The 13,621-nt window shown below is 46.8% G+C and overlaps 1 protein-coding gene across 1 annotated transcript in view; it reads right to left on the bottom strand.

Annotated features, from left to right (window-relative positions):
* Positions 1-7,085, bottom strand: part of CPEB2 (cytoplasmic polyadenylation element binding protein 2) — a 51,632-nt gene extending 44,547 nt beyond the window's left edge. The window contains exons 1-2 of the mRNA XM_086611709.1: positions 5,901-7,085; positions 2,848-3,126 (exon numbers count right to left, since the gene is read on the bottom strand). Of these exons, the coding sequence (XP_086467835.1) occupies positions 2,848-3,126; positions 5,901-7,085 (1,464 nt within the window). The remainder of the gene's footprint in view (positions 1-2,847; positions 3,127-5,900) is intronic.
* Positions 7,086-13,621: the final 6,536 nt, after the last annotated feature.

The raw sequence follows: 13,621 nt of genomic DNA, 5'->3' as shown, positions 1-13,621 counted from the left end.
TATACGATTCCTCTGTGGCTTATCTTGTTTGCATCACATACACATTTTACAGAAACCGGATGAGCAGCTGACACTGCTGAACGCTATTCAGACTTAGCAAAAAATAAATAGCACTTAAAAAATGGTAGCAAAACATTAATGATCTCCAGAAAGCTATTCAGTGAGGACACCGGCTTTTCTAAGCTGTCTTCATTCGCCAAGGTTGAGATAGCTAAAGTTCAAAGTTGAGATGCTTTGTCCCTTGCCATACAAAATGATTACTGCAGTTAAAGCAAAGATGCATGATCATGTGGAAAAACATCCTGCAAAACTGTGAATGACGCAGTAGGTATTCAACATGCATGCTAAGATGTGTTTGCTCTGTGAAAGCTTGGAAGAAATACCTAACTTTTACATACACATAAATGCTTTTGTGCAAGACTTTCCAAAGGCACAAAATTTAATTACTGCTGTATTTTAATATCTTCTGAAATTGCTACTGTATCTTTAAGAATCCTCAATCTAAATACCTCAGCCTTTTATGGAAGGAGACAAGCACAGTACAAATTAGCGAGATGGGTGTTTGACAGCATCGCAATTGCCAACACAAGTCCTAATGAAAGAAGCACGAGTTCCAAACTCTATTTAACTTTTTCATTACAACTTGCAAAATGTAACGGTCATCACAAGGAATTAACCATATAACAATAGTATAACTGAAAAATAAGAACATGATTTCAGTGTGGCAAAGTGATTTATGGAAACATCTATTGTTTCCACAATAGCAGTAGATAGCACTGCAACCCTTCAAAGAGGATTATTTTTACTGTGTTCTGCAACTATGACTTTATACACGTAAGTGAGATTACAGCATAAATATAGCCAAACAGATCTGTCTAATTGGTGGCTCTAGGGCTCACAGGTAAGACCAACAATTCAGTGTGTCCACCTTCTCACTTTGATACTCTCTCTTCAAAAAAAACCAAAAACCAACCACCAACCCTCCCAAACAGAAACATTAATGTAATTTATTATAAAGCTAAATTGCAAGGATTTTTTCCTACCCTACCAGATAGAAATGATTTAGATTATAGTTTGAATGCACAAGACTCTTGTTTAGACATAGAATGAGTTCATCTCTATTAGAAGACCACTGTAGAAGCTTCTGAAAGTTCAAAGTAACAGCCATACTGACTTGTAAGGCATATTGAATGAGTAAATATATTCACAACTTGTGCTTAGCTGCATATGAATTCCAATGTATACGTCACTGCAGTTTCAACGTATGACGGCATTAATATTTTTAACCCTGTTCCTTAGGCTAACATCTTTGGGAGACATTGCAGTGTTTACTTCCAAATATTCTTGGAGCCCTTCACTGCAAAGCATTACCTATCCGTAATCTGTTTTCCTTAACAGATCAGGTTGAATACATAGAAAATGGCACCTTTTCTCCCCATCTTTCCACCCATGCAAAAATTATTCAACTATGATATTTCAGGTAGTAAGGCTACTTAATGGAACAGGTCTTCATAGTATAGGCATATCCTCTTATGTTTTCATGTTCAATGCACACGCTTACAGCAGAATTTAGGTATGTCTGAAAGTCACCACTAGCCTCAAGAATACTGCAAGTATCAGAGCTCACCTAGACAGAGTCAGGAACATGGCCCCTTGTGCCAAATGGAACTCCACAAGCAAAACGGTAAGAAAAATAAGAAGTCTAGTTGGAAATCCAGTCCTAGGGAGCACCTTTTTGCCACTATTACAGCTACATAAGGATGAGCTTGCTAATTCATGCAAATAGAGCTGTACAAACTCAAAATATGGTCACAATTACGACAAATTAAACTCTAGGTTACTCTGTGTGAAACCTAACAAAACCCAACAATAATAGCCTTTTGTGGAGATAAAGAAACATTCTAATTATTTTCTTTGCATATTATCTTTTTTACTTTTACTGTAATATAGTAGCTCAGAGTGAGACAAAAAACGAATTTTCACCTTTGATGAAAATCAAAGAATGTATAGAATTAATGGAATAATCTGCTTCTATTTTAAAACGCCTCATTTCTAAAATAAGTGGGTTAAGCTTTTTTTGTAACTTAAAACCATGCAAAAACTGTAAATTCTTAGAATGGCAACTGAGACTGGGATACAAAATAATAAAGGTCCCCACTAACAGGAAACGTTATGACTAAATGAATATAGGCAGGAACGGGAAAAATAACATTTTACTAACAGGTAACTGAGGCTGGAGTTGTGACTTACCTAAAGTCACATAACATGTCACTGGCAAAATTAAGGAGGTAAACCCAGACCTTTAGTTCTAAAACACATTCTCCTCTTTAGTACTTCTAAATCACAGGGCTTCCAGCCAAAACATAACGTAAAAGTTGCTAGAATACGGAGGAAAAAGAATCTCACTAACATGCGAATGTCAACCTAGAACACTAGCAAAAAGGCGAACACGACAGACTCAGGGCCATCTACGATAGTAATAAAACCTACGTATGAGGACAAGTGAACAGAAAAATCCTGAGTTTTAAAGGAATTTGTAAGAATATGAGCACTATCATAAGCAGAAAATACTCGTTGGACAAATGTATTTTGCTCTATTCCTGTGTCAGTGGCTACGGTTTCTATCTTTCTTGACGGTCAATATTCTTAATTAACTAAGAATCACATATTGCTGAATACATCGAAAACATTGGGGTCAGCTGCAATTTAGAACTAAAAATAATATAGAAATACACAATTTTCACTCCAAGTATCGGAGCTGTAACCACTGTTTAATTTTCATTTAAAGCAAATGATGTCAAAACGCTATGCGAGACTACAAACGCACCAGTTATGCACCGTCCTTACCTGCAAAGGAAGGAGAGTATTACTGTTGTTGTCAGTTCGGAAAACATTATCTTCAATCCATGATTTTGGTGTCAGTGATGGAGTGGAGCGAGTAAATTTAGGAGGTGCTATGACATTACCAGAAAAGGGCTTCTTCAAAGGAGAGATCTGGTTCATAGTTCCTGGAATTCCCATGTTTCCAGTTCTACGATGGTCTCTGCCATGCATTCCTCCCCAGGATATATTTCCTGTGCTCCAGCCACTACTCTGATTGCTCCAGGGCGACTGCTTCAGAAGAGGCTAAAAAGAAAGATTTATTTATTTATTTAGAAAATGCTTGAAGTGCTTTTCTACTTTTTTTTTAAAAAACAAAACAAAACAACCCGTCACCAACTAACCAATGCAGAGATTTCTATAAATCACTCTTTCCTAAAAACATATACATTCATTACTGAATCAAGGAAGAAACCTTAGCATAGTATCATTAAAGAAACTGTAATTCCCACTCCCCTATAGACCCTCCCCCCAAAAATGCAGTACTTGTGCAAAGAATTTAGATTGTAATTCTAGTAATTGGTAGCATTATTTAAAGCTATGCAGTAGAACAATTCCAGGGTGTAAAATCGTCCTAAAAAAACCCTGAGACCATTTAATCATACATTATTTGGTATTATACAGTGAGATGTCTGGAAAAATAACACAAGAATTTCAAAGACACACATTTTTTAAATTATTATTATTTTAATAATAATTATTATTCTACTAATAATAACTATTTCTACTCAGTAAGTAATAGTATTTTACTATAGTGAGTAGAAATTTAAAAATTAAAATTTAAATTGCAGATTGATTTCCCCCCCCCCAAGTATTTTGAGTATCACTGTTTCAGTATTACCATATAAGAGCAAAAAGAGCACTGATTACTGTACAGAGAATCTGTTTAAAGGAGCTACCTTAACATTTCCACATGAAAATGCGCTATTCTAAAGCCACTGCTCAAGTATTTCGGGAGTAATGAACGGGACTATGTGTTGAATTCTGCAGGGTTGAATCTGAGGGTTTTTTTGAGGATTATTTTTTCCTATTTAGACGTGGTATAAAGTATTTGTGTATCTAAGAAGTGCACTATTTTCCTCAACACAAAACTATAAGCAGTCTTTAGAGGGAATATTTTACAACACGAGAAGTTTTTACTCCTAGGTCACAACTTGTGCTAAAAAGTGACCTATAGAGGCTGTCATACTACCAAGAGGTGGACCCACTGAGCCTGACTGACAGTGAAGAACAGTATTTATCTTCAGTATTCTCAAATCTGACTGTTCTTGGAAAGGCTTTTTCTCAAACACAGAAGTGATGTGTGTGTGATATTCTGAATTCAGTTCTTACATGAAGTCAAAACTCAGTAATTTTATCTCAAAGCTTAGCTGCAAGCAACCCTCAGTTTGTAATTCTAATAATTAAAAAATTTAAAGCATGTCAGTACATTATGTATTAGATAAGACAGAACTTTCCGAATACAGAAAGATAAAATTGTAACAATACCCCCCCCAGAAAACAAACGAAAAAAAACACTAAAGCCATTTTCGGTCAAGTAATCAGCAAAACATCCAATTCTATATAATTATAGATAATTATGTTGTAAAACTCGAATACTTTGGTTGGAATTTTGGGAGAGGCAGGCACTCTATTGTGAAACAAACTTTAAGAGACAATGCCAAATGTTAACAAGCCTCCAATATTGCTAGCTATGCTGTCATAGCGCTGTTTAAGTTTACCTACAACTTGTAACTGAGAGAAAATTCCTGTACACTTCACTGATGGAGAAACTGCTTTGGAATTTGTTTGAAGAGCATTATTACAGACGTTAAGGACAACTAGGCTCCTAATCACTATGCATCCAAATCAGTTATTGGACAGGCACACTTGACGCGATATTCCAGTTCTGACAGAAAAGCTTCACAAATCCAGCCCTACCGATTAAAACTGACAGGATTTAGTACCACAATGAAAGAAAAATTAAGATGAGGCCTATATAACTTCAGCCTTTCATAACCGAGCAGATGATCGGAGCAAGATGCGGCTATAATGCACTAGCAGGTAATATTAATGTGGATCTGCCTTTCTCTGATTTCTTACAGTTAAAATTTTTTTCCAGAAAGAAAGGTAAACTTCCATTTTAACACGGGATCGTTAAGCCGCTTGATTAAACCGGCGGCAGAACTACGGTAACCCGACGCACAGCGCTGTCTTTGGATACCAATTCAAGTATTTTCGGGCAAAATCCCTGAAAAGGCGACAACGATGACAGCTTTCCCGTCTGAATCTACTTTTAGTCACTTGTGCCCATCCAGCCGAGGACGCTCAGGGGGTGCGAGGGCACGTTTGAGGCTGAGGAAGGGGCTTCCCGGGGAGGAGGCGCCGGCCGGAGCTGTCAGGCTCATTGTTCCGGGGACACCGCGCTCGCTACGGGCGACTGCGGGGGGCGAAAGGGAGATTTTCACGGGGAAACTCCTTCTTGACAGGAAAAGGAGCGTTTAGCCTCTTTTATAAGAGGAAACCCCCTCCCTCTCAGCCCGAAAAGGAACGGCGTTCCCGGGTAGCCGACGGCGCACCGAGGACGGCCGGTCACTGCCCAGGGGACGCGGCCGAAGCGGCCGCCCCGCCACCTGCCACCCGGAACGGGCGGGGAACAGCGGCCGGACGCGGGGCGGGCCGCTGCCGACAGCCTCCCGGCCAGAGCGCTACGGCCGCCTTCCCGGTCCCGCGGCGGGCGGGGGGCGCATGTGCCCTCCCGCCGGCCCTCAGCCCGCCGAGCGCCGCAGGGCGACGGCGACCGCGGCCGGGTCGGGCCCCGCCCTGCCTCCCTCCGCGGTCTCGCCGCGCTGTCACCGCCGCGCAGCCTCGCCCGCCGGCGGCAGCAGGGAGAGAGAAACCTCTCGGCTTCCGCGACTAGCGAAACGCGGGGAGCGGAGCCCCTTCTCATGTCCCTGCGTCCTCCTCCCGTCCCCCGCCCCGGTCGCCCCCTTTCCGCCCCGCGCTCCCCGCCGCCCGGCCCTCCGGCCGCCGCCCGGTACCTGGTGGTGGTTGTAGGAGTTTCTCTGCTGTAGGAAGGCGGCAGCGGCGGCCGCCGCCTGGTGTTGGTGCTGGAGCTGGGGGCTCACAGGGGATCTCCGGTTCTGCTGTTGCTGCTGCTGCTGAGGTAAATTCATCTGCGGCGGCGGCGGGGGGGCGGCGGCCGAGAAAGGGCTGCTGAAGGGCCCGGCGCAGGGGTTGTGAGGAGACACCGGCGAGAAGCTCTGGAAGAAAGCGGGGTTGATCGATGACGGGATCCCCGGGTAGAAGCTGGTCTCCGATTCCGGACTCGGGGTCGGCATCGCGCTGATCTGCCCGCCGCCGCTGGAGACCGGAGGCTGCTGCGTCTGCTGCGGAGGCGGCGACGAGGTCTGCACCGACCAGGGGGTGCCGAAGCCGGGCAGCGGCGGAGGAGGAGGGGAAGCCGCCGAGGAGGAGCCGCCCCCGCTCTGGTGATGGGGGCTGGGGATCTCCGGGCTCTGCAGGCTGCTGAAGCCAGAGCCTAGCCCGCCGGGCAGGAGGTTCCCGGGGCTGCCCAGCAAGTGGCTGTTCGGGGGGGACTCCATGGGGGGCAGCTTGGCTCTCGCCTGCAGATGAGGAGGAGACGGAGGCGGATTCACGCAGGAGGCGGCGGCCACCCCCACATTGGGGTCCGCGGACACCGATCCCCCCGGGCAGGAAGGGGCGAGCCGCTCTGAACCCCCCCTGTCCGCGCCGCCCTTGTGCTCGGCGGGGCTGAGGGGCCGGTGGTGCGGGTAGTCCCCCGTCCGCGGCGACTCCGGGGGGTGAGCGCTGAGGAGCTGGAGCTGCTGCTGTTGCCTGTGCTCCTGCTGCTGGTACTTGTCAGTGGGGTGGCTGAACTGCTGCTGCTGCTGAGGGGGGTGGTGATGATAGTCTGGGGGGTGGTGGTTATTCAGGGGGTGGCTGCTGCCGAGCTGGGCTGGGCTGCTGAGCTGCTGCCGCTGCTTAAACTCTTTCCTCTTCTGGCTCAGCTGAGGAGGCGGCGGCTGTTGCTGCTGCGGTTGCTGCTTGTTTAAATCCTGGTGGGGGCTGAGACTGGGTTTAAAGTCAGAGGAGGGGTGGCCGAGAGGGGGGTGTCCTGATGCGGGGCTGCTGCCCAGCCTCTCGCTGCCTGGCGGCGGCGGCTGCTGCTGCTGTGTCACCCCCAGGAGCAGCTCATCCTGCATGTTTTGATGATGCGCAGCAGCGGCCGCCGAGGGGAGCGGAGAGGGCGGCGGCGACCCACCGGACACGCCGCCGCTGCCGGAGGAACCGCTGTAGCGGTTAACAGTGACCTGCTGTAACGCGGGTGAGACGGGGCACGAAGAGGAGAAGGAGGTGGAATGAGAGGCGGTTGCCGCCGCTGCCAGGGAGGGGAAGGACCCGGCGGAGCCAGCGCCTCCTACACCCAACGGTGGGCTGGAGGTCGCTGCCTGCGGGAGCCCGAGGCTGCGATCCCCCAAGCAATAGAGGGGGGCTCCCCGCCACCGGCTCAGCGGAGGGGTCCGCTCCCCAGCCCCGGCGTCTGAAGAGACAAAGATAATTAATAATCTCCGGGGGGAGTGGGGGGCGTTAAACACCCGCCTATGGCAAACCACTACGGAAGCCAAGAAATAGCCACATTCTAGAATAAAGCCCACTCCCGTGCCAGAATCCCCACTAGACTGGTTTTAAAAATACCGGAACCTTTTGATAATAAATAATCTTATTTTTATCAGGGCTTTTTTTTTCCCCCCACTTTCGAATATGTCGGGACCCCCAGTAGGGCGGCCGTTCCCGCCTACAGTCGCACCCACAGTAATCCGCTAGATCACCATAAATACCCCCGGACGGGTCGCTCCCCCCCCCCCCCCCGCCCCAGCCCCTCGCTAACTCCTCCGTCCGAATCCGCCGCACCGCCGCTACACCGTGACGCGGGGGAAAATCGGTGCGTTTGCAGGCTCGGCACTGCAGGGAGCCAGGCAAGCCGCCGGTATTCGCGCACGACACGCGGCCCCGGTTCCCGCAGCGGGTCCCCCACCTTAAACCCCCAGCCACCGCCCCCGCCCCCACTGCCGGCTGCGAGCCGGCTGCAACGCCCTTAAGAATGCCGGAACATTCGTCATTGGGACGTCACAGCCCCCACCCCCTTGCTCGCCTGGCCGACCTTGGTAATAAGCCGGCGGGCCCGCCCCACCATGAATAATGCATTACGTCAGGAGCCCCGCCCCCCGTGCCCGGGGCTGGCATTGCCGGGGATGAGGCGGCGGGGGGGGGGGAAGGAAGCAACGCTGCCGTGCGCGGCGCCGACGAGCCGGGTGAGCGCTACCACTCCAATGGGGGGGAGGCGACAGGCTTTAAGTGACGCCTGGAAGATCCACTGGCTTTTTTGGTGAGAAAGGCACTCGCTGGGCTTCGACGTCCCTACCCTTTCTGTCTCTACCCTCAGACAGAAAACAGCTGAAATAAAACGATTTTACTTCGCTGGGCGGTAGCGTGCGCGACAGGCTTTTATCGCGGCCGGCAGCGCAGGGGCGGGCCGGGACGGTGGTTCCTCCCGCTGCCGGCGATCCCGTCAGGCACTCGCCGGGCAGGAGCGGCGCCCCGCCCCTTCGCCGCTCATTTGCATTGACGCAGGACCGCGCGCCACAGGCGGGCGGAGGGGGGCGGGGCGTGAGCTCGGGTGCACGAGCCGGGCGGGTGTCGAGGCCCGGCTGCGGGAGCCCCGCCCCCCGCCCCGCCCCGGGCCCCGCCGTACGGGGTGATGGGGGGGTTGCGCGGTGCAGGGCTGCTGGCGGGACGTGGGACTCGCCGTCTCCCCAGAAATGCGCAGCCCGTGTGGGGCTGAGGGGCGGGCCCATCGCGGCGCAGCTGTGGGAGGGATGGTGGGGTGGGGTCTCTCTGCCCGACTCGGGCACTCGTGGCCCCGTAGTGCAGTGGCGAGTGTCAGAGGTGCCGCGTGAAGCTGGGTCTGTCATCCCTTCCTCTCCAGCCAGGTCCTGCCGCCAAACCGTGCGCCTTGTTTGTTGGGCTCCTCAGAGGCCTGCCAGAGCTCAAGCCAAGCCCGCGCTGAGGTGTGGTGCGGCCTTCTGAGGTATTTCCTGGGCAGGCAATGTGGAAGGTGGGGTTTTACCCTTTCCATCTAGGGGAAGCACAGCTCTTGGCAACCGTTTAATGCAAGCAAATAGATAGTTTGGCAGCTATAGGTGTAAAGCTGTTATAGTTGTAGATATCCCTGGAAAGACTAAAATAATTAAAATTCCCTTTGTGCTCTGGGAAAGCTGTAGTTCAGCAATGAGAGAATTAATGCATGGCTAGCAAACGTGGGAGTACATTGGGAAAGTGTCGTACGCTTGACCTGTTGTACTTTTCTGTAGGCATCCATTAGTGGCCACTGTCAAAGACTGGATGGCTGCCTTCCATTTGGCCAATGGACCTTTGGTCTGACCCAGTGTAACAATTCTTATTTGTTAAATCTTTGTGCGTGCATTACACACATATAAAATGTAGAGGAAAAAAATTGGTTAGGCATCTGCAGTCATCTCTCAAGTGGTCGTGAACCCCTCTCAGCGTATGCATTTGGATATCCATGCCATCTTGCAGGTTAAGATGAAAATACATTTGCTGCGTAGAAGAACAATTGATACATATTTTTCTTTGCTGTATTATGGCTTAGTACTCTGGAATTATTCATTATATTGGCATCTGTTTCAAGAACTCTGCAGCCGTCTGTCTTACAATTGGTAAAAATTAGAGTGCAGATGAAGGCCCAGCGCAGATGATCACATGCTGAGTAAATGTTGCCGGCCGACTAATGGTTCCTCTCTGAATAGTGAGTTGCTTCATGGCACGGTCCTCATAAACATTAGTTTTGTGAGCTGCAGAACTGGTAGCATCTGGCTTCCCTTTGCGTTCTTGTCATATGCCTGACATTCGGTTACGTGCAAGCCTGAACAGAAGCTGTGTTCTCTACCTGGGGCGTTCTCAAGTGCCTAGCAAGGGTAGAAGCAGTGCTGCACTGTGTCTCTCCTGCAAGCAGCTGCCTATTTCTACAAAGTTTGTAGGAACTCATTTAGGCTTTTTTGTAAGCGGTCAGGTTCTCTGCCCCTCACCTAAAAATCAAGCCCAAATTCTAGCAATTCTTCCTTCAAAACAGCTATCGTGGCATCTGTGAGTAATGTTTTTAAATTAACTGAAAGACGAGAGTACTCACATCCTCTGTGACAGTTTATCTCTACCATGGTAGCTACCTACCCCAATCATGCGTGTTTATTAAAACAACTTTCATGGGGTGAATCTCATCAATTTTTAACCATGTAAAAAGTAAGCATCCGCTCTGTGTTAGCTGCCTAATCTTCTACAAACACAAAACAGGTGCTACCAAAGGATGATTCATCCTACCCTAATGCAGGTACCTTTAGAGAGAGAAAACCGATCTCTCTCTCTCTGCTGATCACGAGAAAGCTTCTGGCTATATCTTGCTGCAGAATCCAGAAGGTCTTTGGTGCTCCTTGGTCTTGCGGCATATGCTTCTTGACTCTGATACAAGCAAGAACAGCTGCACCAAGTCAAACCAAGAATCCTTCAAGCTCTATGTCCTGTCTCTTCTCTCACGAGACCCCTTGACGTATACTGGGGTCTCACAAATGCTGGCTTCTCCTCCACCAAATCAAGTCTCTTAACTGGCACCTTAGTGCCATCATGAAGTGCTGAGTCCTGTCTTCAGCGCTGTTTTCTCTCTCTCCTTCCCAGTGTCTTGATTTTTGACCATTTGGCCTTCGCACCCTCTTGCTTTAATGTTTTTTCTCCCTTGTAATCCTTGATTCCTTCCTGTTTTCTTTTATCTTAGCTGCCCCTTTCAGGGAAGGTTTGAGAGCTTTTTTGGATTGGGCTAGTAGGAAAATAATAGATGCCTAAACAAATGTGTAAGAAGAGGCTAGCATGTATAATGCTTCCTTCAGTTACTTCAACCATTTGCAACTCAGGAACTTCCTAGATTTGCCTTTCCAGACCTTAGAGGATACTCTAAGGAATGCTTGGACTCCACGTTCCCTGATTGTCATCAGAAAGTGTGCTTGGGCCCGAAGAGCAGAGCACGCTGGCAGAGCCCCTCATCTGAACGACTTGGGGCAGCGAGAGTCATGGAGCTGGGACGAGTGTTGCTTAGACTAGACAGCACATGTTACAAGAAGAGAATGCCAAGCCATATACAACATCCCTGTACGTAATATGTAAATTGAAAAAAACAGATGTTGCAAAACAAACTGTCAGTATGGTAAAACCAAATATACCTAAGTTATGGTTCTTGCAGCCATTAGTCAACTTGCTTCTGTGTGTTCATTGCAACAAACGTGCCAGGCATCAATTTCACCTAGGAGGCCTGTGGCAGAGCTGGGGCTGACAACTCTCCTGGGTTTGCAGTACCTGAAAGACAACGATCATCTTACTTGTCTGGTGTTCTGCATCATCCACTGGGTGCTAAATTTTGTGTGGCAAGTTGAACCAGCAATGCTACAGAAGAGAAAATACAAAGACAAATCACAACAAACTATGTAAAATAACAGTATGGAAATAACTGCTATTGGTGAGTGTTAGCACAGGATGTTATTATATGAGCAAGGATATTGGCCCACCATTCTATTTTTCTGCGTGAACAAAACAACCTTTTAGCAGTTATAAGAGTGGTAGGGGATTGTGCTGAGATGCTGTCTGCTTCAGAGCAGCCTGTAGGTTTAGCTTCTTTAAAAAGTGTACGTTCTTGGGGGTAGTAGACCCCTTTTCCTAATCAGACGCCGCTAAACAAGTGTTACAGTTTTTGGGAGCACATAATAAATCATGAAACTGATAAAAACTTAGGGAGAGTATGTAGGCTTTTACGTGCATGCAGAGTTAATTCAGCGCTTCCGTGTTTTGTAAATTAACATGATCACTAGAACGTCAGGAGCCTAACATATAAAAAAGACAATAACTCTGCTGCTAGAATCTGCTTTTCCTCTCCTATTAGCTAGTTGGAAAATCACTGTGTGATTTTGAATATGGGCTGCAAATAACGTATATGTGAAAATTATCTTTTCTTTCATTCCAATAGTAAAAGCAGCTTTTCTGGTGAATTTTTGCGTGTTATAGTTAAAAGTAAATGTGGCTACAGATAGTACTGACTTCAAAAAACCTTTTTCTTGTGGAGTGGCTCAGCATAGAGACTCATCGGCTGCTTGTAATGCTGCAAATTGTTCTTTCCACAGCCCACAATATTTATAGGCCTTTCACCATTTACAGTGATTTACTGCTCCATTTGACCCCTCTTCCAAGGCTCTACAGCTACAAGAAAATCAGGGGGTTTTATATCAGTTGCTTGTTTTCTCTTTACTATTTTACCTTTCCTTCTCACTTTCCACATCTTCTCCTCTTCCTGGACTCTTTTTCAGTGCTCTCTACTTAGGCAGCTCTGTCTGCACTGGTTGCAAGAGCTGTGCTGAGATCCGTCTCGATCTTCCCTAGGATCAGACTGTTTAGGGAAGTACACAGCCTGCTGCCCTGTGGTCTGTGATATGTGTCGGCTTCGTTCCTCAGTTTAAGCTTTGAAATGGGCTTGCGTATGCATTCCAGGAACAGCACATTGTTCTAACTGGTAACAAAAATACACGATTCGCGTAGTTTTGCTAGAGCTGCTTCCTCTTAACCCTAAAGTTGATTTTTGTTAATGACTTTTTCCTCCAATGGAAACATGGAAAACAATCTGGGACTGCAGGTTATTCATATAGAAAAGTAGATGGTGAGGTTTGACATTTCACAGGAAAAAGAGGTCTGAAGATTTATGTCAATGTGTTTCATTTACTGTTTTTCTGTTCTTAATTTTTTAAAACTGAAAATAATAATCATGCATTCTTAGGAAGGAGGTAGGCAAGTCTTTTTCAGCAGTGCGCAGTCTCTTGAGTCACAGTAGGTTACCTTTTTTCCTGGTGATTTTTTTCTCATTAAAAGAAAAAAAAATATTAATCGTCCAGATATAACAAAATTGGGAAAAGAAACCTTTGTTAGATCACTGTGTGTTGAAATGAAATTAAAAGCAGTGGGAAAATTTAACACCAAGGATTGAGATGGTTTGCTTTATTCTGTTCTTCCCATGCCAATGTTATGTTTGGTTTTGTTTGTTTGTTTTTGAAGCTAAAAATCTTAAAATCTTAAAATTCACAGGAGATGGGCAACTTTCTTCCTTTATTCAAAGCCTGACTTCCATCACAAGAGCTATGCTGCCTGCTGGACTTGAAGGATATGGATTCTGGTCACAAGAATCCACATAATGCAAAGCAGTGATTTACTCTGTTTTTATTCCTTTTTGCCCTGGAGTTTAACCAGCACATTAGACTAATATTTTCCTGCTTGCTAGTAGCAGTTTCTGTTTCTTTTTTGTTTTGGGGTTTTTTTGGTAGGGGAAGTCATTAAAGTTTCTCCCAAGAGAATCACTGCCAAAGTAAACAAACATCTTCATGAAAGGAAAATAATGTCTGTGGAGTATTCAGAATTCCATGTTTTACAGATGAGTATTTATGACAACCAACTACTGAATTAAAGTGAATGAAATCGTATTTCTAGTTTTCTGCTTCTGCTGTGCTAATTGAATGTGTCAATTTCTGGTAGTTTCTTAGCTATGCAGTGCAAGTTCTGGATGTTAGTTGTAATTTAGGGTGAAGGAAAATATGAGACGAAACTCAGTTTAGAAAAAGGATATGTATTTTTTTGATTG

The sequence above is a fragment of the Tauraco erythrolophus genome, chromosome 5, assembly GCF_009769465.1.
Source record: "Tauraco erythrolophus isolate bTauEry1 chromosome 5, bTauEry1.pri, whole genome shotgun sequence".
Lineage (NCBI taxonomy): Eukaryota > Metazoa > Chordata > Aves > Musophagiformes > Musophagidae > Tauraco > Tauraco erythrolophus.
The sequence above is the reverse complement of the archived record's forward strand: the minus strand, read 5'-3'. Positions and strand labels throughout refer to the sequence as shown.